At 36.5% G+C, this 26,328-nt stretch overlaps 1 protein-coding gene across 8 annotated transcripts in view; it reads left to right on the top strand.

Moving 5' to 3' along the window:
• The window catches only part of USP45 (ubiquitin specific peptidase 45), a 69,204-nt gene that overhangs the window by 2,790 nt on the left and 40,086 nt on the right, over positions 1-26,328 (top strand). For 7 of the 8 annotated variants that reach the window (XR_012378507.1, XM_025862992.2, XM_025863001.2 and 4 more), the window contains exons 2-6: positions 2,295-2,404; positions 6,344-6,516; positions 7,678-7,781; positions 11,853-11,953; positions 26,145-26,287. Coding sequence is in view for 7 of the 8 variants with exons in the window: in XM_025862992.2 (XP_025718777.2) it covers positions 2,305-2,404; positions 6,344-6,516; positions 7,678-7,781; positions 11,853-11,953; positions 26,145-26,287 (621 nt within the window). In the remaining variant the exon portion in view is untranslated. The remainder of the gene's footprint in view (positions 1-2,294; positions 2,405-6,343; positions 6,517-7,677; positions 7,782-11,852; positions 11,954-26,144; positions 26,288-26,328) is intronic. The other variant, XM_073893696.1, reaches the window with a different exon arrangement.

The following is a 26,328-nucleotide window of genomic DNA, read 5'->3' as shown; positions in this document are numbered from 1 at the left end:
CTCTGTTCAAGAGTGATGACCCCTGGAGTTAAAAGAAATGGCTCATAAAATGGTAAATTAAAAAGCTTCCATATGTGGAATATGGTATAAGTGAATCAAGATTCAGAATTTATTTATTTATTCATTTTTAAAGATTTATTTATTTTAGAGAGAGAAAGCATGTACATGAGCACGGGGAGGGGCAGAGGAAGAGGGAGAGAATCTCAAACAGACTTCCTGCTGAGCGTAGAGCCTAATACCGGGCTGGGTCCCATGACCCTGAGATCATGACCTCAGCCAAAATCAAGAATCGGCCACTTAATCAACTGAGCCACCTAGGTGCCCCAAGATTCAGAATTTATTATTGAGTTGAAAGATTTCCACTTTGATCAATAAAAGCAAATAAACAAATAGCCATGAAAATTTCAGTGTAAGCTTAATTTTTTATCTAAAATCTTAACAATTAACTTTGGGTTTTTTAAAAATATAAAGGACAGAGGTAAGTAACACCTTGAAGAAAGAGACAAATTAAGTGTAGGACATTATACAATGTTGCTCTTGAAAGTGTGGTCTGTGGGAGCACCTGGGTGGCTCAGTTGGTTGAGTGTCCAACTCTTGGTTTTGTCTTGGGTCATGATCTCAGAGTCCTGAGATCGAGCCACCTGTTGGACTCCACACTCTTCGGGATTCTGCTTGAGATTCTCTCCCTCTCCCTCTACTTCTCCTCCTTCTTGTGTCTACTCTCTCTCTAAAATAAATAAATCTAAATCTTAAAAAACAAAACAAAACAAAACAAAAAAAACACGTGGTCTATGGACTCACAGCAGTGGCTTTCCAGTGGGAGCTTGGTAGACAGGCAGAACCTCAGGTCCTGTGCCAGACTTGCTGAATCAAAATCCACATTTTAACAAGATCTTTAAGGTGACTCAAATGTACTGTCCTGATCTTTTTTAAAAAGCCAGTGTCTTGGGGCGCCTGGGTGGCTCAGTCATTAAGCATCTGCCTTCGGCTCAGGTCATGATCCCAGGGTTCTGGGATCGAGCCCCACATCGGGCTCCCTGCTCAGTGGGAGGCCTGCTTCACCCTCTCCCTCTCCTCCTGCTTGTGTTCCTTCTCTCGCTATCTCTCTCTCTGTCAAATAAATAAATAAAATCTTTAAGAAAAAAAAAAAAGCCAGTGTCTTAGGAAAGTATAAGATGGGAAGAACAGTTTCTGGATTAAAAGATGCTAACAATTAGCATGACATAACCAATACAAAGTGCAAACCTTGATTGAGTCTTGATTTTTAAAAAAACAGTATGGAAGATAATTTTGGGTCAGCTGAAGAGGCTAGAATATGATGGAATATCAGAATAGGGAATTATTGTTAATTTTCTTAGATGTGATAATGATGTGATTATTCTTAAAAAAGATACATGCTTTTTGCAACTTTGAAATAGTTCAGCAAAAACAAATATACTCACATACATGTATATATGTCTGTACACACTGATATTTAGATAAAACAAATAGGGCAAAATGTTCTAGATGTGGAATCTAGGTAGTAAGTATATGGGTGTTTATTATATTATTCTTTTAACTTTTGTGGAAGTTTACATTTTTTCGTAATAAAAAAGTGGAGAAAAACCCCAGAAAAAATGCAGTAGCTTAATACAGTTTCTTTCTTTATTAGTTGTTCAGTGCTAGGTCATACCGTGCAGGTAGGCTGGCTCTGCTGTGCTGGGCACATGGCTTCCATCCCTGGTCCATTGTGGCTTTTCCAGCTTCTACTGTTTCCTAGCTAGTGGGTCGGGAGAAAGGGCAAGGGGAGCACATGACCTGGAAGCAGCACTTATTCCCTTGATCAAACCTTTCGTTTTTTCATCCACCTGGACATCATGTATCTAGGGAGTAGTTGGTAAAAGTCAAATGTAGTGTACATTTGTATATTGGTTTAACCAAGATTTCTTTGGTTTCACCTGATGTTTTCTTCTTCTTTTGATGTACTAGGGTCCAACTAAAATGGAAGTCATTTCTGTTTTTTTTTTAAAGATTTTATTTATTTATTTGACAGAGAGAGACACAGCGAGAGAGGGAACACAAGCAGGGGGAGTGGGAGAGGGAGAAGCAGGTCTCCCGCTGAGCAGGGAGCCCGATGCGGGACTCAATCCCAGGACACTGGGATCATGACCTGAGCTGAAGGCAGACACTTAACAACTGAGGCACTCAGGCGCCCCAAAGTCATTTCTGTTTTAATATACATTAAGTAGAATACCTAAAATTTTAATTTTGAGGATTAAAGTGTATTCATTTTCCCCTACCCCCAACCTTTTCAGTAAATAACAGATGCGGGTGAAAGAACCTTCCCAAGCTTTGCCTGAGAAAGCCAAAAGGAGTAAAAGACCTGCTATACCTCGTGATGAGGACTCTTCAGACGACATTGCTGGTAAAGTGTGGTATCTGGCGTCCTGAGTGGTGTTGTGGAAAATAACCATATATGTTTTTAATCAATAAATCCTTTGCTCTTTATTTTTACTATTTTCTGCATGAACTTTAAAATTAGCTTGTCTAGTTCCAAAACATCCTGTTGATGTTTTTATTGAGATTTTGTTTAGTTTATAAAGTAACTTAGAATTGGCATCTTTTTGTTGTTTTCCATTTCTCATGACCTGTTAAAGCCAGGCCTTTAAGCCTGGAAGATGACTGGGGAGCTGCTGGCCCCGGGCTGGCTTTTCTCTTGAATTTCATGCCTTCTGTTTCAGCTTTTCTGAGGATTTTCCTCCTTTCTCACCAGTTCAGTTCTCCATTTAAAAAGTTTTTAATTTTTATTTCCATTTTCGAGTGTTTTTAACTTGGATAGTGTTTCAGGATAGTTAGATTGTTATATTGAAGGAAGTCTGAATTATATCTTTAAACATTTGTTTTATTCTGTGAAATTATTTTTTTCAGGGATTCTGATGATTCTTTTGTTAGCTCTTCCTTGCCTGTCTTCTAGTTATTTTTTCTCAAATTGTCTACAACTCCTACTTCCTTTTCATTTTGCTTGCTCTTTTCCTTTTTATCTTTTACAGTGTTTTCTGCAGTGTCTTTTTCACCGTATGCCCTTTTTAGTTTTGTCATCCTTTTTGTGGTTTTTATTTTTTTCCTCCATTTCTTTCCTGAGCTCTGCCAGTCACTTTCTACTGTTTTGCCACCTCATGCTGGAGCATTTGCTTCTGTTTTGTATTTGTATTTCATGGCAGTGATTTCTGTGCCTTTTGTTTTTCCTTTTTCTTATATTGGATAGAATTTATGGCTTTGATTTTTCTTTGATTTCTCATTCTTTAATGTAGGGTTACCTTTCTTGGATCAGTTAGTTTTAGAATATTTTTGTAAGAAGGAGGGCCAGAGCACTGTCAAGACCAGCTGGAGTTTTGAGTGTGAGCTCAGTTAGCCTTTACTTCTTTCCACTCAACAAGATTAGGCAGCCCTGGTGTTTTTTCAGAACATCTTTTCTCGCTGCCTTAGAGACAAGACTGTTTCTGGCAAATTTGGCTTGTTTGTTTCTCACTTAGTGAATTAGAAATTGCCTTCTTTTGCTTCTTTTTTTTTCAATATATTTTTTTCTATTTATTTATTTATTTGATGTAGTGTTCCATGATTCATTGTTTGTGTATAACACCCGGTGCTCTATTCAATACGTGCCCTCTTTAATACCCATCCCCAGGCTAACCCATCCCCCCACCCCCCTCCCCTCCAGAACCCTCAGTTTGTTTCTCAGAGTCCATTGTCCCTTGTGGTTCATCTCCCCCTCCGATTTCCTCCCCTCATTTTTCCCTTCCTACTATCTTTTTTTTTTTTTTTAACATATAATGTATTATTTGTTTCAGAGGCACAGGTCTGTGATTCATCAGTCTTACACAATTCACAGCGCTCACCATAGCACATACCCTCCCCAGTGTCTATCACCCAGCCACCCCCTCCCTTCCATCCCCCACCACTCAGCAACCCTCAGTTTGTTTCCTGAGTAAGAATTCCTCATATCAGTGAGATCATATGATACATGTCTTTCTCTGATTGACTTATTTCGCTTAGCATAATACTCTCTAATTCCATTTTAGTCTTCCACCTTCTTTTGCTTCTTAAAACAAAACTGGATATAGGGTAGCTCCTGCCAGGGTTGTTGCAGCACAGAGATTTAGGTTTCATTCTGTGTCTGCAAAGTAAGCGGGGTTCTCTATGGGATCTACAGCTGCAGTATGCTCTCTGCTTCCTTCTGTATGCACCCCTATTTGATCCCTGCTGCGTTGAGGTGGGACTCTTCCACTGAATTTATGACTTGGGGCTTCAGTTGTCTCTTGGTTTTCCTGAAAATGAACTTGGTGTTTTTGTATTCTATTCTTGTTGACATTGGACAGTTTCTGAGAGGAGAATGGGGAAGTGTTGATTTTAGACCATCATTTGCAAACTGGAAGACCTCCTTGTAAAGTTTTTTAATATTTAAAGTGAAAAATGTGGAGACTTTAATTATTGTTTTGATTTGTTAATGTGAAACAACTATAGACTTTAATACATTTATATATTTTATTCAGGAATCCCTAGAGGACTTATTTGGCAGATGAAATTTAGACAATTGTATGATCAAACAAATTACAGAAAACTGAGGAAATCTTATTAGCACAGCCCACCACCAAGGATTGTGAATACTATTTAAACACTGGTTAACTCTTGTGAGAAAACATCAAACTTTCAAATTTACTTATAAAAAGTATATATTGTTGAGGCATTTAAAAGCTAGTAGAGTTAATTTAGACTCTTGGGACCTTTTTATCATGAATTCACTTATCTCTGAATTCATTAACAATTTCAGTTTTATATGTCTGAATTGTAGAATCAGAGAAGAGCTAAGTTATACCCTGGCCAAATCCTACCCCAGAGATGATATAGAAGGTGTATGGAATGATTTTTCCCCTTAGAATTTTAAAATATAAAAACTCAAAGCATTGATATCTAGTAACCCATTTCTAGGTCCTGTATCTATGTGGTCATCTATCAGTCTTCCCCAGAACACCCCTTTATTTAATGGCATGTGTCCTTGCTTTTCAAATATAGGGCTTTGGAATTACTCCTTTTGTGTCTATTTTTATACCTTGCTCTTGGTGTAAGATTAGAAGTCCTAATCTTTCCCCAGATTTACACATTATTTTTATTGAAATTATATTTTACAATAAGTCACTTGTCAAGACTCACATACTTAGGCTTCAGGATGAAAAGGAACTAATGCTTAGCCTCTCTCTAGTTAACTAATAGGTGAAAAGGAGTGCTGTGCATTTGGGAAGGGAAGTGGAGAAAGTCAAAATGTCCATACTTCTGTTTCCCTCTTCAAGTTACTCAGTCTTTCCTTTGCTGTTTAATTTTGGTGGATAGTTGTAGTTTTGGTGTTTGAGATAGATGAGGTGCAGAAGTGGAAGTGTTAGGTATTTGGCAGAAGTGGAAGTGTCATTGTGTCCTTGGGAGAAGAACACAGTTATCTGAATAAAAACATACTAGCCAATTTTGGCCAGTTGTCTCCACACAGTATACCCAGTGGGACTCTGTTATAAAGGATAATTAAGGACCACGCAGCGTCATTTGTTATTTGGAAATACTCGTTAAGGAGAATTCTTGTTCCTGTAAATTATGCCATATTGTTTGTTCCTCTTTCTCCTTTCTCTCAGTAATGATGAAAATAGCATCAGAGCAGAGGTAGGCTCTCTGGAAAGATTTTGTGTGTGTATCTTAATGAGAAGAAAATATATTCAAAATGCTTGACACAGTAGCTGCTCAGTAAATAATCTATTTATTAAACTTTTTATTTTTGAACTAATTTTGAATAGGAAGGTTCAAAGAGATACACAAGGGGGTCCCATTCACTCTTCACCCAACCTCTCCTGATTTCACATCTTGTATTTCTATAGTACAATATCAAAACCAGGAAAATGATATCAGTACAATCCTAGAGCTTATTCTGATTTCACCAGATATGCAAGGCCTCATGTGTGGGTGTCTGTGTGAGTGGGTATAACTCTGTGCACTTTTATTACATGTGTAGTTTTGTATATCCACCACAACTGAGATACCCGTCTGTCCCATCACCACCCCAATGGTTACCTGTTTATAGCCACACTCCCTGTTCTCCATCCATAGTCCCTGGCAGCCACAAATCTGTTCTCCAACTCTCTAATTATGTTATTTCACGAATGCTTTATAAATGGAACCATGCAGTATGTATCCTTTTGAGTTGTTTTGTTTTCCAAATCTCTTTGCTTTTTAGTTACAGTATTTTAATGCTATTGACTTTGGCTTACTGATGGTAGCACTTTGGCTTAGCAAAGAAAATATTCACATTTTGTTTTGTCTTATTCAGTAGGTTTCACTTGCCAGCATGTAAGTCATGCTATTAGTGTGAATCATGTGAAGAAAGCAATAGCTGAGAATGTGTGGTCAGTTTGCTCAGACTGTTTAAAGGAAAGAAGATTCTGTGATGGGCAGCCAGTACTTCCCTCTGACATATGGTTGTGCCTCAAGTGTGGTTTTCAGGTGAGAAGCGTGATTTTTATATGTGAGTTTGTCTTAAATATTTTTCTTAAATGCGTATTGTGAGTTGGACTGTTGGTAATGTTTAGAATTTAAAATAAATTTATTCATGTTTAGATAGAAGTCTCCAAGGCTCAACTTAGAAACATTAGTTAAGGTAAAATAAAAGGTATATTATATTCAGAAAGTAACCACATGTAGTTTAGAAATACTTTGAAAGGGAATCCAACCTACTTGCAGTAGTTCTCACGTCTGGACCTGCCTTTACCTATTTGTATTTCCTTAAGAAATGGATCCAAGTTTTTTTACATCTTACTAGATTAATTTTTTTTCTATGAAAGGATTCTTTTTTTTTAAACAATTTTTAACAGCTTAGAAGCTATTAATATCTGTAATATTTTTTGAAAAACATTTAAGATGTCTACAATTTTTCTAAAATAAGAGGAATCCTTATTATCTCACATAGCTCGTAAGTAGGACCACATCAGGATTAGTTAATTCAATGAAAAGAACATTGAAAACTGAGCTTTCTTCCATTTTTCTTTTGTCCACCCTCAATTTCATGGCTTTTTATGGCTGAAAATATTTCATGCATTATATATCATACAGCCATCCCCAGAGGCCAGAAAGAGGGCAAAAAGGACATCCCTCTCCTGTTTTTGTTTTAATTTTTAAATATATGAAACTTTTCCCAGAAACATCTAGGAGACTGCCCCTCATGTCGCATTGACCAGAACTGGATCTTATTTCTTTACTTACCTGGTGAGGGAAATTACTGTGATTGGTCTGAGTCTCATTAGTTGCCAGTGGGTTTGGGTGGAGGTATGGACAATTTTAGAAAATGTGTGCATAGGAGGAGGGCACTGGTCTGCGAAGATGCTCAGTGCTCCACAGTGTGCAAGGCAGAGAGTGTATACATTTTTAAATAATAGGGAAATGAACTCAGCTCATGATTGTTTTAGGCAAATACTATATAACAAAAAGCAAGTTAGCCTCTTTGCAAGAAATTAAATTTAATGAGAATCTATACTATTTTCTGAAACTTTTCCCTCCTGTTTGAAATTAAAAACCAAAACTTTTTTAATATGAGTATGATTTAAGTTTTGATTAATTTGAAACAAATTTACATGTAAATTGTACAAATAGCATTCTGTTCATCTTTAGGGATGTGGTAGAAACTCAGAAAGCCATCATTCACTGAAGCACTACAAGAGTTTGAGAACAGAATCTCATTGTGTTACAATTAGTCTGAGCACATGGATTATATGGTAAGTTAGATTTTATTACCACTTGTGTCCACTACAAAAATATCATTTTCTTTGAGCTGTACAAGGTAAGATATTTAAAGATGTTATACCCCCTTATGCATTTTAGCCTGAACACAACCTATGGAATACTTTAAGAAAAGTGACATTACCCATGAATATAAAATTTAAATAAGGAAAAATTTAGTCATCCCTCTACTTTTTTTTTTTAAACACTTTCTAAATAGGATAAAGAAACATTCTTCCTAGTTGATTTTTCATAATGAACTTGCTAATGCAGAATTCCAGAGTTCTAGAGAAGGAAGGTACTTCAAGCAGTCAGGTGGTTTGGTGATTCCCTGGAGGGGAAAGGGTAAGCCTGGGCATATGCAGTTTGTCAAAACTGCTGGGGTGATTCTACTACTTAATCCTGGCTGGGAACCAAGTCCAGTTCCCTCATTTTACATATAAAGACACTGGTTACAATTTTCTAAAATTTTCAAAAGCTTTCAAGTTTTCCTTGAATGAATTTTCAGAGGTTTTCAAGTTTTCTTTAAGACAAAAATATTTTAACTTTGTGTTTTCACTTCCGGGATCTAAAATTAATATAACAATATTTTGACTTATAGAAGAGATCATCATCTTATAATTTAAATTTGTAGCACGGGTCAGGTCTTGCTGCATTTGTGTTTTTGTTGTTCCCAAGTAATAATATTGGGGAGAATGAGGAGAGCATAGAGACAGCTTACTATGTAAATGATACATTGGGAGAGGGAGCTAAGGGAGAGGGGGTTGATGCCATAGTGTGGCAGCCCAATAAATATTTCTCTGTAGCCTGAATAGAGCAGTGGTCTCAAACAATGGGGCCCATCACAATCACCAGGAAGTCTTGTTAAAATAGACCGCTGGGCCTTGGCCTAGAGATTCTGATTTAGTAGTTCTTGGGTAGGGCCTAAGAATTTGCATTTCTAACAAGTTCCTAGGTATTGCCAATGCTGTTGGTCTGGGGACCACAGTTTGAGGACCACAGTAATAGAGGAAGGTGGAGGGAGAGTTGAGTGGCACCTGGTAGAATAGACCCGTTTCAAGTGAGTCTGCGTCAGAACTTCTGTTGTAGCTTTTAGGACCATAATTATGGTGTGAATCATGATGTAATTTCAGCAAAGAAAAAAAAAACACAAAAACCAAAAAAAGTTACCTAGCATAATAGTGTTGTTAGTTTTAACTTTATTGATTTTATAATTTTATGTTTACGCTTAATTGTATAATTGTGCTTTCATAGATATATAGAGCTATAAGGATGATCAATTTATTGATCATTTTGTCTGTAGAATGTTAAATTTATATTATAATGAAAATAATTTAAGTCATATTTGGGGGTCTGTAAAATTTTTTCCTTTCTAAGGAAGAAATTTCAAGCTGGTCACATGCATTTACAGAAACTTAAAAGGTTGGGACTATTTTCTTTTTCACATCTAATTCCTAAACCTTAAAAAGTTTAACAATTTCTGGGGCACCTGAGTGGCTCAGTTACTTAAGCATCTGCCTTCAGCTCAGGTCATGACCTCAGGGTCCTGGGTCCTGGGTTCTGGGATTGAGTCCTGCATCAGGCTCCCCGCTGCCTGAGGACTCTGCTTTTCTCTCTCCCTCTGCCCCCCTCCCCACACTTGAGTGTGCACTCATTCTTTCTCCCTCAAAAAAATAAAATCTTTAAAAAACGAGTTTAACAACTTCAGTAGAAAACTTTACTAATTTGGGTTAAAGAAAGGCCAACTTGAACTGGAAAAAAACCTTGAAAACCCTAAAAAAGAAAGGAATATGGTAGATTTGATAAAATTATGGCTAACAAAGTGTTGCTTGATAGTGGATTTAATGCTGCTTTAACAGATAATATTTATTAGCTCCGTGGTTTCTTATCTCTGACTTTCTTCAGAATCACAGAGGTGAAATTTGAAAAATCCATAGGTACCATTCATTGGTCCTCTGTTAGATCAGGGCTTTTGTATTGTTAAGTTCCACACTGATCCTTATGCTTGACCAGAGGCACTGATTTAGCACTTACAGTTAACATATAGATGAGTGCTTTTGTTTATCTTTTTACTTTTTCAGGTGAGTGCTTTTAAAGTACTCAAAAGTTTGTTGAAAGATGTGGTATTTACCCTGTATTTTTAATACCTTACTGATTTGTGAGCCCTCCTATGTCCCAGTTTCTCATCTGTAAAAAGGAAGTATTATACTTCTAGAGAGCTATTTATTTTTAAAAATTATAATACTGTTTTGGTTGTTGTGAGGAATTAAACTAGAAAATGCATGTAAAGTATTTATAACAGTGCCTGCCACAAGTAGATGCTCAATTAAATTTTTTTTGGTTATTTTTTTTAAGTGTATGTATTTATTTATTCATTTGAGACAGAGAGATACAGAGAGAGCATGAGCAGGGGGAGGTTCAGAGGGAGAGGGAGAAGCAGACTCTCGGCTGAGCAAGGAGCCAGATGTGGGACTCGATCCCAGGACCCTGGGATCATGACCTGAGCCGAAGGCAGAGGCTTAACCATCTGAGCTACCCAGGCGCCCCTTTTTTGGTTATTTCTAATGGAAACAAGTAGAATTAATTTATGTTGAGCTGTCCTCTCTTCTCCAAATTCACTGCCATTGTGTGGTTTTTATTCACATTTTCTTTTTGTACTCTTAAAGTTACAATACATTTTATAGCAAGTAAAAATTAAATTGCAGCATCGGTAAAAATTTCTTGACATTTCAATATTTTGCAAATGAGCAATTTTTATTATTTTTGGCAATAGTTACATCAGTAAATTTTGAGGGTTTATAATGGTGTAAACCTGGTAATTCTACATTGTTTGAATTCCATCATGGTCTATTAGAAAAGATGTTTTGGGAATGTTTTCTGTGACTTGTTTCCTTCACAGATTTATCTATGTATCTATGTATTTCTGTATGCAAGTGATAGAGTAATATTTGTATTTTGAGTATGAGTAAATATTTGACTGAATTTTCAGTGCCATTTAGAAAAAGAACCCAAACACAGTTTATAGCCATTAATCTTAGGACCCCTATTGATTATAAGAAGATTGTGAATATGTAAGGTGGTATTGGTATAACACATTATACTTCTCAATATGTTCAAATATATGTTTTTATTTGACCATTGGATCTTATGAAGTTAAAGGAAGCAGGTAATGATAATACATAGAAGAAATCTTTATTAATACTATATGCACTAATGAGTAAACTTAGTGGAAGCTAATTTTCTAAAACGTAATGTGCTTTGAAAATCTCTTTGGGAGCTCTCTCTCTTCCCAACTAAGTCCCAAATAAAACAAAACACTTACCCAATCTTCCCCGTCTCTATAAGTGGCACCTCCATCACTTAAGTATTCAGGCCAGAAACCTAACACTTTCTTTCCTTTTTTATCTTAATTTTTAATCCTTTAACAAAAGTGGATAAAATGGTATAACGAAATCCTCCGTACCCATCACCCAACTTTAAACATTCCCAACTTGCAGCAAGTCTTTCCTCTAGACCAGAATTTCTCAGTCTCAGTACTGTTGTCATTTGAGTTGATAATTCTTTGTTGCAAAATTGCTCCTATTTGAGAATCACTGACTTACCCTCATCCACTTCCCTCTTTCCATTGCAGTTATTTTTATACTTCTCTGTTTCTACCTGAATTTTCTGTAAAATAAATCTGTTCATTTTTCTCCAGATCTCCTGCTTCTACCCTGACCTTCTATTCCTGATTCCCTCTATCTGACATTAGTCCGAGTAATGTTTTTAAATATAGATTGGATCACATCACTCCCCTCCTTAAAAAACTCCTCATGGCTTTCCATTACACTTAGGGTAAAGTACCAGGACTTTAATTTGAATGATAAGGCTCTGTATGAACTGTCTCCTGCTTATTTCTCTAGACTTATCTAATGCCTCACTCTACATGTATACTTTTTGCCCCACCCCACCCCACCCCAATTTAAAGACAAGACTGGATAAATATCAACTTTATTACTTTATTACCTGGTGTGCAATATTATTGAAGGTGCTTTCATAATATCTGTTTACATATTTGTATTTTTCAGGTGTTATGAATGTGATGAAAAATTATCAACACAGTGTAATAAGAGGGTTTTGGCCCAAACAGTTGATTTTCTCCAGAAGCATGTTTCTAAAACACAAACAAGTAAGTTAAGCAGTTGCCAAAGAAATTTGTATTAACGTATGATATTTTATATTTCATATAGAGAGTTTGTAAATTCATAAATAATACCTTAGATTTTACTGAGACCTTTCTGCACAAGTGCCATGCATTCTTAGGTAGTAATCTTGTGATGTTATCTTGGGTTGTATTTACGTAACTAATATGAGAAGCTAGAGAGGGTAGTGACTAGATCATGGGCTTCTGAGTCAAACAGTGCTGAGTTTGAATTCAGGCTCCACTCAAATTACTTATTGTCTGTGTGTCTTTTACTTCTTAGTTTACTTACTTTAAAAATTAGGATGATCATTCCAATGTGTGGGGTTATTGTGAGGCTTAGAGATAATGTGTTCTAAAAATTTAGAAATAATGTATGTAAAAATGCTTGCATGGTGCCTGACACGTATTTATGAAGTGGCATCTATTCTTTGTTAGGTAATCATAGTGCAGTTCTGACTCTAACCACCCAGAGTTAGGCTAACCTTACAGATTAAGGGCGTGCTTAGTCTTACACAAGATTGCCCTCACTTCAGACATCATCCTCAGGGTCCCGCATTTTCAGCCCATCCACATTTCTGACAAACTGGCTATAAATTTAGGAGTTCCCACTACCCTTCTTAGGTTCAGTAATTTGCTAGAATGACTCAGAGAACTCAGGAAAGTCCTATAGTTAAAATTATAGTTTTACTATAACAGAAAAAAGATACAAATCAGGACCAGCCAAAAGAATAGACACATTGGGCAAGGACTAGAAAAGTCCCAAACATGAAACTCCTGTATCTTCTTCTTGTGGGGTCAGGATACATCACCTTCCTGGCACGTTGATGTTTATCATACACACAGAGTATTGTTAACCAGGAAAGCTATCTGGAGCTGTGGTGTCCAGAGTTTTTAATTGGCATTTTATTGAATAGGCACCAGTGCTTGACTCATTGGCCACGTGATTGAACTCAGTCTCCGGTACCTCAGCCCTCTAATCACACATTGGTCTTTCTGGCATGGCTAGCTGCCATCCTGAGTAATCTTATTAGCATAAACTGTCTAGGGGCCCATCAAGAATAAGAAAGACGCTCCTGACCCTCTGGAAATCCCAGGATTTAGGGGTTACTTCTCAGGAACCTGGTACAACAGGCGGCCAAATCCTTTATGATTCAATAGTAATGTATTATATATTATTTACTTCATTAACTATGTATGTTGTTGTCTAACATACAAACAATATATATAATACATGTTGATCTAAATGAAGAGTATATAGGGAAGCAGAAATATTAAGTGCCTACCACATGCTGGGTTTTATACTTTATTCAAAATTAGTGATAAAACAAAAGAACAGTTTTATATTGCCCTCTTGGGCTATACAGTAGAGTTGGAGAGACAGACAAAAAAAAAATTTATATGTAAACTTCTGATAAGTGCAAAGGAAAAGAAGAGATTGCAGGTATAGGTAATAATCTAGTGGTCACAGTGATCAAAAAAGGCCAGTATAGCTGGAGTGTGGTTTGCTGGGAGAGAGAATGAAATGAGGAAGTGAGTGGGGGAAAAAAAAATGAGTTTGGGAGTTCATGAAGGATACTGTAAGGAATTCCATGGTAAAGAATTTTTATTTTGTTGGAAGTGTAATGGAAGCTATTAAAGTGTTTTAAGCAGGGGAGTAACGTCATTTCATCTTTTTAAAATAACATTATTCTAATTGCTGTATGGACGGTTGGAGTTAAGAGTTGAGGTGAGGAGATCATTAAGAAGGTCAGAGGACGTTGTTGTGGTAGAGCAGGTGAGAGACTAGTAGACGCACTGGTGGAAAGTGGGTGGCTTAGATGTAGTGAGTGAGGGAGAGTGGGAAGAATCCATACTCACCTTGGGGTTTGGTACTAGGTGAAAGGGTGAATGGACATGATAATTTTGAAATGCCTTTGGTGCAGAATTGAACTGCAGGTGGCATTCAGAAACTGAAAAATTACATTAAAATATACTAGTCGTCAGCTATATTTTCTATAACCCAATATACAAGTGTTTCTGTTAGCTATTGCTCGAGACAATGATAGTGAACAAATTGGCAAAGGAACTGGAGGAGGTTAACACAGATTCCAGACAGAAGAAATGATTAATTTTTTTCACTCATTTATTTATTCAACAAACGTATTGAAATCTTACTCTGTCCCAAGCATACTAGTCATAGCTCCAGTTCTGCTCAAATAAAGAACCAGAAAAATACGGTGATGATAGACATTGAACACTTCAGGAACAGCTGTTGGTCTTAATGCTGCCTCCTGAAAACTGCACTTTTTTTTAAAGATTTATTTATTTATTAGTTTGTTTATTTGAGAGAGAGAGAAAGAGAGAGTGAGAAACAGCGTGAGAGGGGAGAGGGGAGAAGGTCCGAGGGAGAAGCAGGCTCCCCGCCGAGCAGGGAGCCCGATTCGGGGCTCGATCCCAGGACCCTGGGATCATGACCTGAGCTGAAGGCAGTCGCTTAACCAACTGAGTCCTAGGTGCCCCTGAAAACTGCACATTTAATGTGCTTTTTTGGCCACGATAAGATATGTAGGGGTATGATGCCAGGGGTGGCCAAAGTACAATTATAGGAAGTATTTTATCTGGATTTTTTTTTTCCATCTTAGAGGTTCCTTGAGGTTAAGGATAAAGCCAGTCTGGTTTCATTCCATTTTTACAGATTTCTTCAACTTATTATCATAAAGGATATAAGGTAGGGAGCATGGAATGATATGGTAGAAAGACCATGGACTTTGTCACGGTGTGGGGTCGGGCATTCAAATTTGACTCTTTCAATCACTGGCTATTTGACCTGGGGCAGGTTACAGTTCATCTGACCCTCATTTTCCTCAGCAGTTCCTCCCTCTTTTCTGTGGTATTTCAGGGAGTAGAGATTGGTAAGACAGTTCCTATCCTAAAGAATAATGATAAGCAGAATAGAGTTGTATTCTGAGTGATGTTCAAAGTCCTTTAGATACTCAAAAAGGGGGGCGCCTGGGTGGCTCAGTCGTTAAGCTTCTGCCTTCGGCTCAGGTCATGGTCCCGGGGTCCTGGGATCGAGCCACGCATCGGGCTCCCTGCTCAGCGGGAGGCCTGCTTCTCCCTCCCCCCTCCCCCTGCTTGTGTTCCCGCTCTCACTGTGTCTCTCTCTGTCAAATAAATAAATAAAATTAAAAAAAAAAAATAGATACTCAAAAAGGTTATAATGGTCGATTGAAAAGAACCTGAGAAAGAATCGTGAATGAGTTGGCTTTCAAGCTGACCCTTAAAGAGAGGATTTTGGGTAGGTAGAGATGGGAAAAGCAATGATTTCAGGTCGTGGGAAGCACCGGTGTAAGCCTTAGGTGTGTTTCTGGAACCATGGGTAGCACCTGGGTAAGTGGGAAACAGCTTCTTGAGGGAGTCTGAGTGTGTGTCGCGCCATCAGAGGCGGGGAGAGACGTAGCTCTGGGTTCAAGGGTTGCAGAAGTTCCAGGCCCAAATGTCGTTATCCTTGTGTTCCAAGCTACAGCATCTCTCAGGCAAGTTTGACTTAAAATAAGATCCGTTGGCATTCTAGAAGTAAGTTTTTTTGGGATAGTAATCTGCAATATTCTTCCTTGCATGAGGCTTTATTTTTATAAAATACGTTAAAAATCAGGTATGAAAGTAGCTATTGAGGTTTGTAGGAATGCTGGATTATGATTATGCAGCTATCAAATGATAATTGTGAAGGCTGTAGAAATATAAAAATGTCTGAATATGGCAATTCAAAAAGAATATGGAACTATATTGTGTTTTAGGTGGGAGGATAAGAATGGTTTTAAAGGATTCTTTTTATATTTTGCTCTAAGAAAACTGCTGAGAAAAGCCTGTACCTGTACCTTACACATGTTGTTAAGTTATGCAGAGCCTGAGCACTTTCATGTCCAATACATCTAATTTAGCTACTCTGCACAGAGAATCTTGGCCAGTGCCCCATCCATTTGTAAATACCACCAGCTCAGTGAATCTCAGCTTTTGGTCTCAGTAGCCCTTTAGATTCTTAAAAAAATTAGGATGTGTAAAGAATTTTGCTTAGGTAGGTTATATCTATCAATATTTATCATGTTAGAAATTAAAATAAAGGGCACCTGGGTGGCTCAGTTGCTTGGGCGACTGCCCTCGGCTCAGGTCATGATCCCGGAGTTCCAGGATCAAGTCCCGCATCGGGCTCCCTGCTCGGCAGGGAGTCTGCTTCTCCCTCTGACCCTCCCCCCTCTCGTGTGCTCTCTCTCTCTCTCTCATTCTCACTCTCTCAAATAAATAAATAAAATCTTTAAAAAAATTAAAATAAAAAATTACAATATTAAATCACTGAAAAATAGCAATAATTTCCATGACATGTTAACACACATAATGTTTTTAGGAAAGATAACAATTTTGTAAAACAACACAAACTTAATAAGTGGCATTGTTTTACATTTTTATAAATCTCTTTAGTGTCTAACTTAATAAAAACAATAATTGTATTCTATCTACTTCTGTATTCATCTGTGATATGGTATATAGTCTCTGGAAAATGCATTATATAACTGAGAATGAAAGTAAAAAAAAAAAAGCAAATAATATCCTAGGCTTACTATGAAAATACGTTTGACCCTAAGGACCTTGGTGTATAGTCTCTGGAAAATGCATTATATAACTGAGAATGAAAGTAAAAAAAAAAAGCAAATAATATCCTAGGCTTACTATGAAAATACGTTTGACCCTAAGGACCTGGGAAAAGGAGGAGGGTGTCTTCAGATCCACTTTTAGAACTGCTGAACTAGCACATTTCTGTATTTTCTGTCTTCAACCTTATTTGCCCTAAGCACATCCTATTTCAAGGACACTTTCCCAGTCTTTTACCTTATCTTTTCTACTTCTGTGCAGCATACCTTAGAATCTAAGAACACATGGTTTTGTGGTGTTTGGTTTTCCTGTATATATGTGTCTTTTTAAAAATATTTTTTAAATTTAAATTCAATTAATTAACATATAATGTATTATTGGTTTCAGAGGTAGAAGTCAGTGATTCATCAGTCTTAGATAACACCCAGTACTCCTTACATCAGGTGCCCTCCTTAATGTTCATCACCCAGTATGTCTTTTTATGAAACTGCACGTTCCTTGAGGATTATACCCTGGCTCATAGTCTCTTTGATTCTCAATGTGGCTAAGCAGTAAATACTTGCTGAATTGAACTGAGCTAGCATGTGATGAGGAAAAGCGTTGCATTTTCACCAAAAAAGCCTTGAATGTTAATCTCAAAATTATTTATTCATTCAGCTTTTAACGTACTTGAGCTTCTACCTTGTGCCAGATGCTGTGCTAGATATTGGAGATACAGTAGTGAATGAAACAGATCTATTTCTATTTCTGTCATTATCGATCTTCTGGTCAAGCGAGGGATAATTGACAAATCACAATTAATTGCTTAATAATTGCTTAGGTAGTGCTGTGATGGTGCAAGTGCAGGGGACTATGAGGATACTTGAGTAGTATCGAATGTAGACTGGCTATTTTTATTTAGAACCAGAGCTTGCTTTTTTTTTTTTTTTTTTTGAGAGAGCGTATTCGCGGGTGCATGAGCAGGGGGAAGGGCAGAGGGAGAGGGAGAAGACTCTCCATTGAGCGGGGACTTGATCCCAGGACCTGAGCTGAAGTCAGACACTTAACAGACTGAGCCACACAGGTGCCCCTAGAGCAAGAGCCTTCTAAGCCAAGAGCTGAAGGATATGTAGAAATTAGGTAGGCAAAGAGGAAAGGGGAGTATGTTCAGGTGGAGGAAATAGCTCATTGATGAAGGAGCTTGATCAGGGAATTTTATAGAGCGGTAGGTTAAGTTTTGTGATGTTGGTGAGAGGGTGAGACTAGAGGTAAGTAGGAATAGATATTGAAGGGCCTTGTAAGTTTAGAGTTTATCCTGTAGGCAGTTGGGAACCACTAATGGATTTTAAGTGGAGAAGTAGACAATCAGTTTTGTATTTTAGGAAGATCACTTAACTGTAACATGGAGATTGATAGAAATGCCTTTGTATATATACCTACTCATTCATGTGGCAGTATCAATTTATTATATGACTGAAGATTTTTTAAGGCTAATGGTTAACTAAGAGTTAGTGGAATTTGGAGAATAGTCAGGTAAGGTAATATTTGGTTCTAATGTACAAGAGTTGCAGGGCAGGCAAGTTTTTTTCTTTTTACTCTTTAAAGACTAAACTTTTCAGCTGTAGAAATGGGCAAATTACATTAATGCTACATGACTGACTTAAGTAATTGCATTAGGCAGTTGAGGAAACCCCAGTGCAGGTTCCCAGAAGAATGCTTACAGCTGTGTAGATTTCACATCTGATGCTAGGATTTGCTTACAAAAAAACAAACAAAAAAAACAAACACAAAAAATCCACACCTTCCCCTCAAACACATACCAGAAAACTAAAAACAAGTAAAATCCCCGTATAATAAGGTCACATATAACACAAGATTTAAAAAAAGTAAGAAAACTTTATTGTGAAAACCGAGAAATATTTATTATTAGAAAGTGGGCCACTGTTTTCTGAACGCTTATGAGATATGTCATAGTCTTGTAAATGTCATGTAAATATTCTACAAATACTTACTGAATATAGGTATTCCTGGTGAAATAATCATTGAATATTGGTTTACTTTTTGTGAACTAGATGGATGATTGACAGTCCTACATTGTTTTCTGAATAATTTTGGCCCATAATTTTTAATACTGGTGGAATGCCACTTTCAAAGAGCTTAAAGAGGGCATAAAATATATTCTGTTAAATTCATTAGGCTTATGCTTTTGGTGTAAAAAGACACTAGGTATGTTGGTTCTTTTGGTTTTATTAGGAATAAGTTTGCTGTATCTTTTTTTTGAAATAAGAAAGTAAATGGCGGGGCACCTGGGTGGCTCCGTCGTTAAGCATCCGCCTTCGGCTCAGGTCATGCTCCCAGGGTCCTGGGATCAAGCCCCGCATCGGGCTCCCTGCTCTGTGGGAAGCCTGCTTCTCCCTCTCTCACTCCCCCTGCTTGTGTTCCCTCTGTTGCTATGTCTCTCTCTGTCAAATAAATAAATAAAATCATAAAAAAAAAAGTAAATGGCATGTTTGGGATCTGAAATAATGTATCTGAGGACAAATAATATTGTGCCCTCTTATAGCAACAATTTGAATATAAAGTAATACTTTATAACTTTTTAAAAAAGGAATACATTTTGTTTTGCTATAAAGTGACAGTCACACACCTAATAAATTTATTTGCATTTTCAAAAATAAGCACTAAAAATAGTTACTTCCATGTGTAAAAGGGGTTAGAGACAAAAAGATGTTGGGCATTTAAAAAACAATTTATTGTTACCCATAGGGATATAAATCCAGAGTTCTCCATTGAAACTACAGAACACAGGAAATTATCTGAGTGACTATTTTCTCAGTTCTCTCAAAGATGGCACTAACTAGTACCTTTGCAAATATATAGGGAGAAGTTAAGTGCATACAGTGAGTGCCTAGGGCATTAGGTCTTTAATTCTTTTCAGGAACCCTTTGAGAAGAGCTGCTATAAACTTTAATAAAGGTGTAAATTCACACCGAAGACATCCAGCAATTGATTACATCCAGCTTTTGCTAAAGAGTAGTGTGGCCTTTTCTTTCATATCACCACTAACATTTCATTAGTGTCTTAAATTATCACACTTACTAACCTTATAATCCATTGTTATCCAGACAGATAGTAGATCAAAATGGTTAAGTTTGTGGAGTATGAAGCCAGACGGCCTCGGTTTGAATCTCCTGTCACTAAAAACTGTGTGCCTTAATTTCATCGTCATCTCTACAGTGGGGACAATTATCAGAGAAAATAATTCTTTCAAACTCTTTCTTTAAATAAGCAAACTGCAAAATAAGTTTACTTTCCCTGTGCCCATGGGAAACTCAAGAATCACCAGTGTTCCCCTTTTGGTTTAACCAAGGTAATTTACAAATATTTATAACTTTAAGAAAAGGTAGACATTTAATATTGCTTGGCAACAAATTTACTAGTCACTGCTTTCAGTTTTCTCCCATGAAAGCTGCATCTCTTTGGACTTGCTCTTTATTTCTGTAGGTTATTTTTTTTTTTTTTTGAATTTTTGGACAGTTTAGAAACACACCTTAAATTTTGATTACTGTTGTTAAGCTGCCTTCCAGAAAGATTATACACGGGGTATAATTGACAAGAATACCTATTTTTCCATATTTAGCTTTGTTTATAGTTTTTAGGGGTTTTATTTTTTGGCAATAATGAGGTTTTTAATGTCATCATTACCAGATCCATCAATCTTTTCTGTAAAGGTTTTTTAGTCTTTTGGGCCATGCTTTGAAAACTTTTGTACTCTGCTATTATAAAGATATTCACCTACAATTTCTTTCTTTCCTTTCTTTTTTTTTTTAAGATTTTATTTATTTGACAGAGAGAAACACAGCGAGAGAAGGAACACAAGCAGGGGGAATGGGAGAGGGAGAAGCAGGCTTCCCACGGAGCGGGGGGCCTGACACGGGGCTCGATCCCAGAACCCTGGGATCATGACCTGAGCCAAAGGCAGACGCCTAATGACTGAGCCACCCAGGCGCCCCTCACCTACAATTTCTTGTATATACTTTTTAATATATGTCTGATATGATATTTTAAATTTTGGTTTAAAAAGAAGATCATAGGATCTTTGTATTGCAGTCATTTTTATGGTAGGAAAATTTGAGCTACTTAAGATTACTTTTTAGATAGTCTTAGTCTTAGCCAAGTTGTTGGAAAAAAAATTTTTTTTTTCTTTTCTGGTGCCGTGATCACCCAGTTTTCTGTCTTGCAAGACCTGAGGTATGTATAGAACTTATCAGGTCTATTTAGTTAACCAGCAACTCTTTGAGTACTCAGATTCTAGGCTTAAAGGGAAACGACAGAGATCTAAAAGAGCTTTAAAAATTTTATCTGGAATGCCTGAAGTTTTCTCTCAATGTTTTTTGATTTCTGGGTCTGTGTTTATTTTATTACAAAAGTACAATATCTGATGACGGTGTTGGTAATATAAAGAGATAAGGAAGGTGAGATAGGGTAAATCCCTTTTGATATAATAACCTTGTAGCCCTGAAAATCTTTGATGAATCTTTCTAATTATGGGCATTTCATGGGATCAGGTAAAAGTTGAAAACAAAATAAATAATTGGTAATCCAATTTTATATAGTTTGTCTTTTTTGTTATTGCTGTAGCAGCCTTATCCTTCTAATTATACCATCCTTCAAAACATCTTGAAGTTCAGTCCTTAGTGCATTTGGTTCTGTGTTTATAAAGGAAGAGTTCATAAAGTGAATATGATCTAAAATCACTGCCAGATTGAGAAGCGTTATCTCTATAAGCAAAATGATCAGTAATCATTCCTCATTAATAATACATTACTCTTTATTAAGACACACACACCTGTTAGTATGTCAGATTATTGAGAAACTGATTCAGATACCCTTGTTTTATTTTTTATTTTTTTAAGATTTATTTATTTGAGAGGGGGAGGGGCAGAGTCAGATGCTTAACGACTGAGCCACCCAGAAGCCCCAGATACTCTTGTTTTAAACTAGAATCTTAAATTCTCAGCTGATAGTTTCTTAGTGAGCAAATGTACATGTATACTTAGTTTCTAAAAGTTTTGCTAAGATGTTATTATGAATGTGAGGTTTAATATCTCTATGCTGTTCACTGTATATCAATCTTTATACTCATAAATCATAAGCAATTAAATATAAACATTTACAGACAGTATTTCATATAGTACCTGATAAAATGGAAATTTAATAAATCAATTGAATTTGAATTGTTACATTTTACAAATATTCTACTTAGTAAAACAAAAAACTTGCACTTCTCAAAACACACTTAGGGGTGCTTGGGTGGCTCAGTCATTTAAGTGTCCGACTCTTGATTTCTGCTCAGGTCATGATCTCAAGGTCGTGGGATCGAGCCCTGTGTCCTGCTCTGCGCTCAGCTGGGAGTCTGATTGAGATTCTCCCTCTCCCTCTGCCCACCCCGCTGCTCAGTACTCACACTCTCTCTCTTTCTCTCAAATAAATCTTTAAAAAAATTAAACACATTTAAATAGTTCTTAGAAAATGTAATTTTATTTTCTAGTTAGATTATCTGATCTATTTAATATTTAAGTCTAATAGCATAATTAATTGTGACTATGTTCTCACAGACTTACATATAAAAGTCAATAAACAGACCCTTGCCACTTGTGTGAAGTGGCTGTTTAACCATGAAATAAACTATTTTTATTGCCATTGCCCTGTGGATATGTTCTTTCTGGCAGTGCTGTCCATATTTGGTGGCTCTGCATGGAGAGCCAGGTGGTGCTGAAAAGCATCGCACAGTGAAGCGTGGATATATCTAGGTTCAACATTTGTCATCCCTTACTGCTTAAGGGAAGGGTAAAATCTGTTTTTCCATATGTTTATGCTTTTTTTTTTGCCCGCAGTTTTGTCCAGATGGCCTTATGAACATTGTTTACTTTAGGATGTTATCCCAGATGTTTTGAAAAACTGATGGGTAAATGTGGTACACAGATACATAATCATTTGCATGTTACAGTTTTAAAAAATGTTATTCTTGTAAGAATAAAATGTAATTTATTTCTGGAAATATTTTGTAAGTGAATGATAAATGTATTAAATACAAAAATATGAAAAATATGTTTTATATATACAATATGTATATTTATATATAATATATATTATATATATAATATATGTTTTATAGATGTGTGTGTGTGTATGTATGGTTAGTATAATCAGTTTATTTTCCCCAACATTTTTTCATGTTAATAAGCAAAAAAATATTCTGGCAATGTTAACTGAAGGAAATACTTTTGAGGAGTCATTTGATCAGGGTTGCATGTACCTAGATATGTAAGACTCTTGCCTTCCTATCTTTTATAATTCTTCTTATTGTACTTAAATCACTGAAGAGAAATTAGGTGGTAAAATGGCAATAGATTTATAATCAACAGATTGTCATTATGACTTTGGGCAAATCACTTAACCTGTTGGAGATTGAGTTTTGTAAATATAAAATCAGAGTAACAACTACCCAAAAAGATGGACTAATGCTTGAATTTAATTACTCTAGCGTCTGCAATCTCTTAAAAGTCACTATGAAGCCATCTAGTGGCAACAGCAACAATGAGAGCTGAACCTGCCTATTCTAGGCTCTAGTTGGAATCTCAGATATAATTAAGAGGTGGACTGCTCTCATTTGCAAACCCAGCCAGGATCCATATGGGGCCTCCTCTTGTTTGTGAAATGCTTCTTGACCACTGACTGGCTTATTTCATTTGCTTTTACATCCACTTGCAGGTTTGAATACTGTCTTGCTTTTTCCTGCTTTTCCTTTTCTCCATGCCTGTTCTCTGCCCTTGAGTGACCTTTCCATTGATTGTACCAGCCTTTGCCCCCAAGCTCTAGTATGGGGTTTAATTCTTATTACTTGTTTTAATATATGGAAGACAGGAGAAGAGATCTATCTTGCTCATTCTTTTCTGTGTTAACTCAGAACTCTAGGGTTGGGAGTAAAAAACAACTCCTCAGTATCTGGACAACACACATCCAGTAACAACCAATAATGTTTAAAGAATAAGCCAACAGGGGCACTTGGGTGGCTCAGTCAGTTAAGCAATCTGACTCTTGATTTCATCTTAGGTCATGATCTCAGGTCCTGGAATCAAGCCCCATGTTGGGCTCCATGCTCAGCAGGGAGTCTGCTTGAGGATTCTCTCTTTGTCTGCCCCTGCGCCTGCTTGTGTGTGCGTTCTCTGTCTGTCTCTCTCTCAAATAAGTCTTAAAAAAAGAGAAAAGAATAAGCCAACAGGAATAAAGGGGGAAAAAAAAACAGGCAATAGGGTTTATGGGAAAATATTACATCATGGATAAAAGTTGCTAAGACTTGAAAGAAAAATATTTTCCATGCAATAGATTTACTTAATGAAAAAAAAACCTTAGAAACCACTAGTTCATTTTTCTCAATGAGGTAAGATGTTGCCACATGTTGGAAAGAAAAGCCAAGAAGATATGAAAACCACAAAGTCAATATAAAAGGCAAAACTCATATTAGCAATTCCGAAAATCAATTAGAAATAAGAGCTAAGCTTGAGGGCAAAAACCCAGGATGTTACAGGAAGTGATTAAAGAGAAGAAAAAAGTGAGGGCAGATAAACAATGGGCATGAAGGATCACTTATGAAGGTATGGATTTTGGCACAAATAACAATTTTGGGGAGGCTCAATGGACTGTTTTCACCCACTTACATGGTGCTTACCTTGCCAGGTGCTTTGCAGAGAGTCGCTTTGCATTTAATCCTTATGAAAATCTTATAAGGAAATGTGTTAACCCCCCTTGATTGATGCTTTTTCTTTGGCAAAAGTCACAGTTGCCAAGTCACTCCTTATTTGAACCAACAAGATACGTATGACATCAGTCTGCCCATACTTGAGATTACAGTTTCTCTTTATGGTGTCTTCTCTCTGCTCCTGTCCCTGAAAGCAGGGCTACCTCCAGCCCTGTTCATCTCCCTTAATGTTGTTGCGAAGAAGGGCAGGATGGGAGGGGATGTCTTATTTACTCTTAAGAACACATCAGAGCATGGAGGGCTAAGGTACTACTGAATCTGCTGTTTAATCCGGTATATTTTCATTTATATTGAATTTTTATTATATATGTTCTCCCCAACATTACACCCCTGTAGAAGAAAGAGCAGTAGTAAGACATTTTCTGATCTCCATCAGTCTGACTGGGGAGACAGCCAAATATTTAAAAATTAATTAGCAATGCAAGGCAGTATGTCAGTATTAGATGAATAAAACATAATTGCAAAGAACTACAAAATCTGAGGGTTGAAAGAAATTTGAAAGAATATTTTGGTTAAAATAAATTCTCAATAAATTGAGAACTTGGGAATTTCCTGTCAAACTTCAAATTATATATATATTTTTAATAGGTTTTATTTATTTGAGAGAGTGAGAAAACATGAGTGGGGAGACGGGCAGAGGGAGAGGCAGAGAATCTCAAGCATACTCACACTGAGCACAGAGCCCATCGTGGGGCTTGATCTCATGATCCTGAGATCATGACCTGAGCTGAAATCAGGAGTTGGCTGCTTAATGGACTGAGCCACCCAGGCGCCCCTCAAATTATATTTTGATTCAGAAAGTAATGTGCTGTTGAATAAATATGATGTCAGTTTGTAAATGTTAGAAATTGTTCATTTTCAGATTGTTTTGAAAAATGATGAATTGATATAATTTTTAAATCTTCATTAATTATATAAACCAGTGAGCCCAAAACTCATTATATATATAGTTTTTTATATTATAATATAGTTCCTTTTTATATTATAATATAATTTTTTATATTATAATATAGTTCTAATTTTTTAACCTTTTTATTTTGAAGTTTCAAACTTACAGAAAAGTTGCAAGAGCAATACAAAAAAATTGCCATTATGTGGTGATTTTACAGTTCCATTATTTCTTCAGTGTATTAGTTGGCATTTTCTTGTAAGGAAGAGTTTCTCCCTTTTCCTCCAATTTAAAAAACCTATTATTGATTCTGACCCATTCTCATTTTGTTCAGTGAATAGTAAACTCTTATGACCCTTCTTTATTTTGATATTCAGATTGTCCCAGAGTGGACCAGTGGGAACCTATTCAAGATGGTGCATGTGTATTTTGACCTACTCATCACTTTTTTTGAGCACTTCCTTATTTTCTGGCACAATAAAAATGTTATAGGCTTGCTTTGTTTCTTTGCTGTCCTAGGTTTAGAATCAGCATTTTCTTCAAGGAGTCTTCATTTCTTTTAGCGGGGAATAGTATTTAGGAACTGAGATCTGGATGTTTTCTTCTTGTTTTTTTACTTCATTCTTTTATACTTAACTATGTAATTCATCTGGAATTTATCCCTCAGTGCCATACGTGGTATAAATACGTAGCAGTAAGATACAAACTGGAGACATTTATTTGTGTTTGTATTCTTGCCCTTCAGGGACACCAATTCAGGGGACAATCTTACTTAATTTTAATTAATGTATTTATTTCAAATTATATATATATATATTTGATTTTACATCTTAATGTCAGTTACGTTTTCTCTAACTTAGGTGCATTTTCTAGAATCCTTAAACTTTGTGAGGAAAAATGTGAAACAGGTGAAAAAAAGAAAGGAAGAAAAGGCAGCAGTGTACCGTCTGTGAAAGGAATTTCAAATTTAGGAAATACTTGCTTCTTTAATGCAGTCATGCAGGTAAGAGCCATCAGGAATCTTTGTAAAATGTAAAAAATAAC

The sequence above is a fragment of the Callorhinus ursinus genome, unplaced genomic scaffold (assembly GCF_003265705.2).
Source record: "Callorhinus ursinus isolate GAN/ISIS: 27379988/994484 unplaced genomic scaffold, GSC_fseal_2.0 scaffold6, whole genome shotgun sequence".
In the NCBI taxonomy this organism is placed as follows: domain Eukaryota; kingdom Metazoa; phylum Chordata; class Mammalia; order Carnivora; family Otariidae; genus Callorhinus; species Callorhinus ursinus.
Note: the sequence above shows the minus strand (reverse complement) of the source record. Positions and strands in the feature narration are given on the sequence as shown.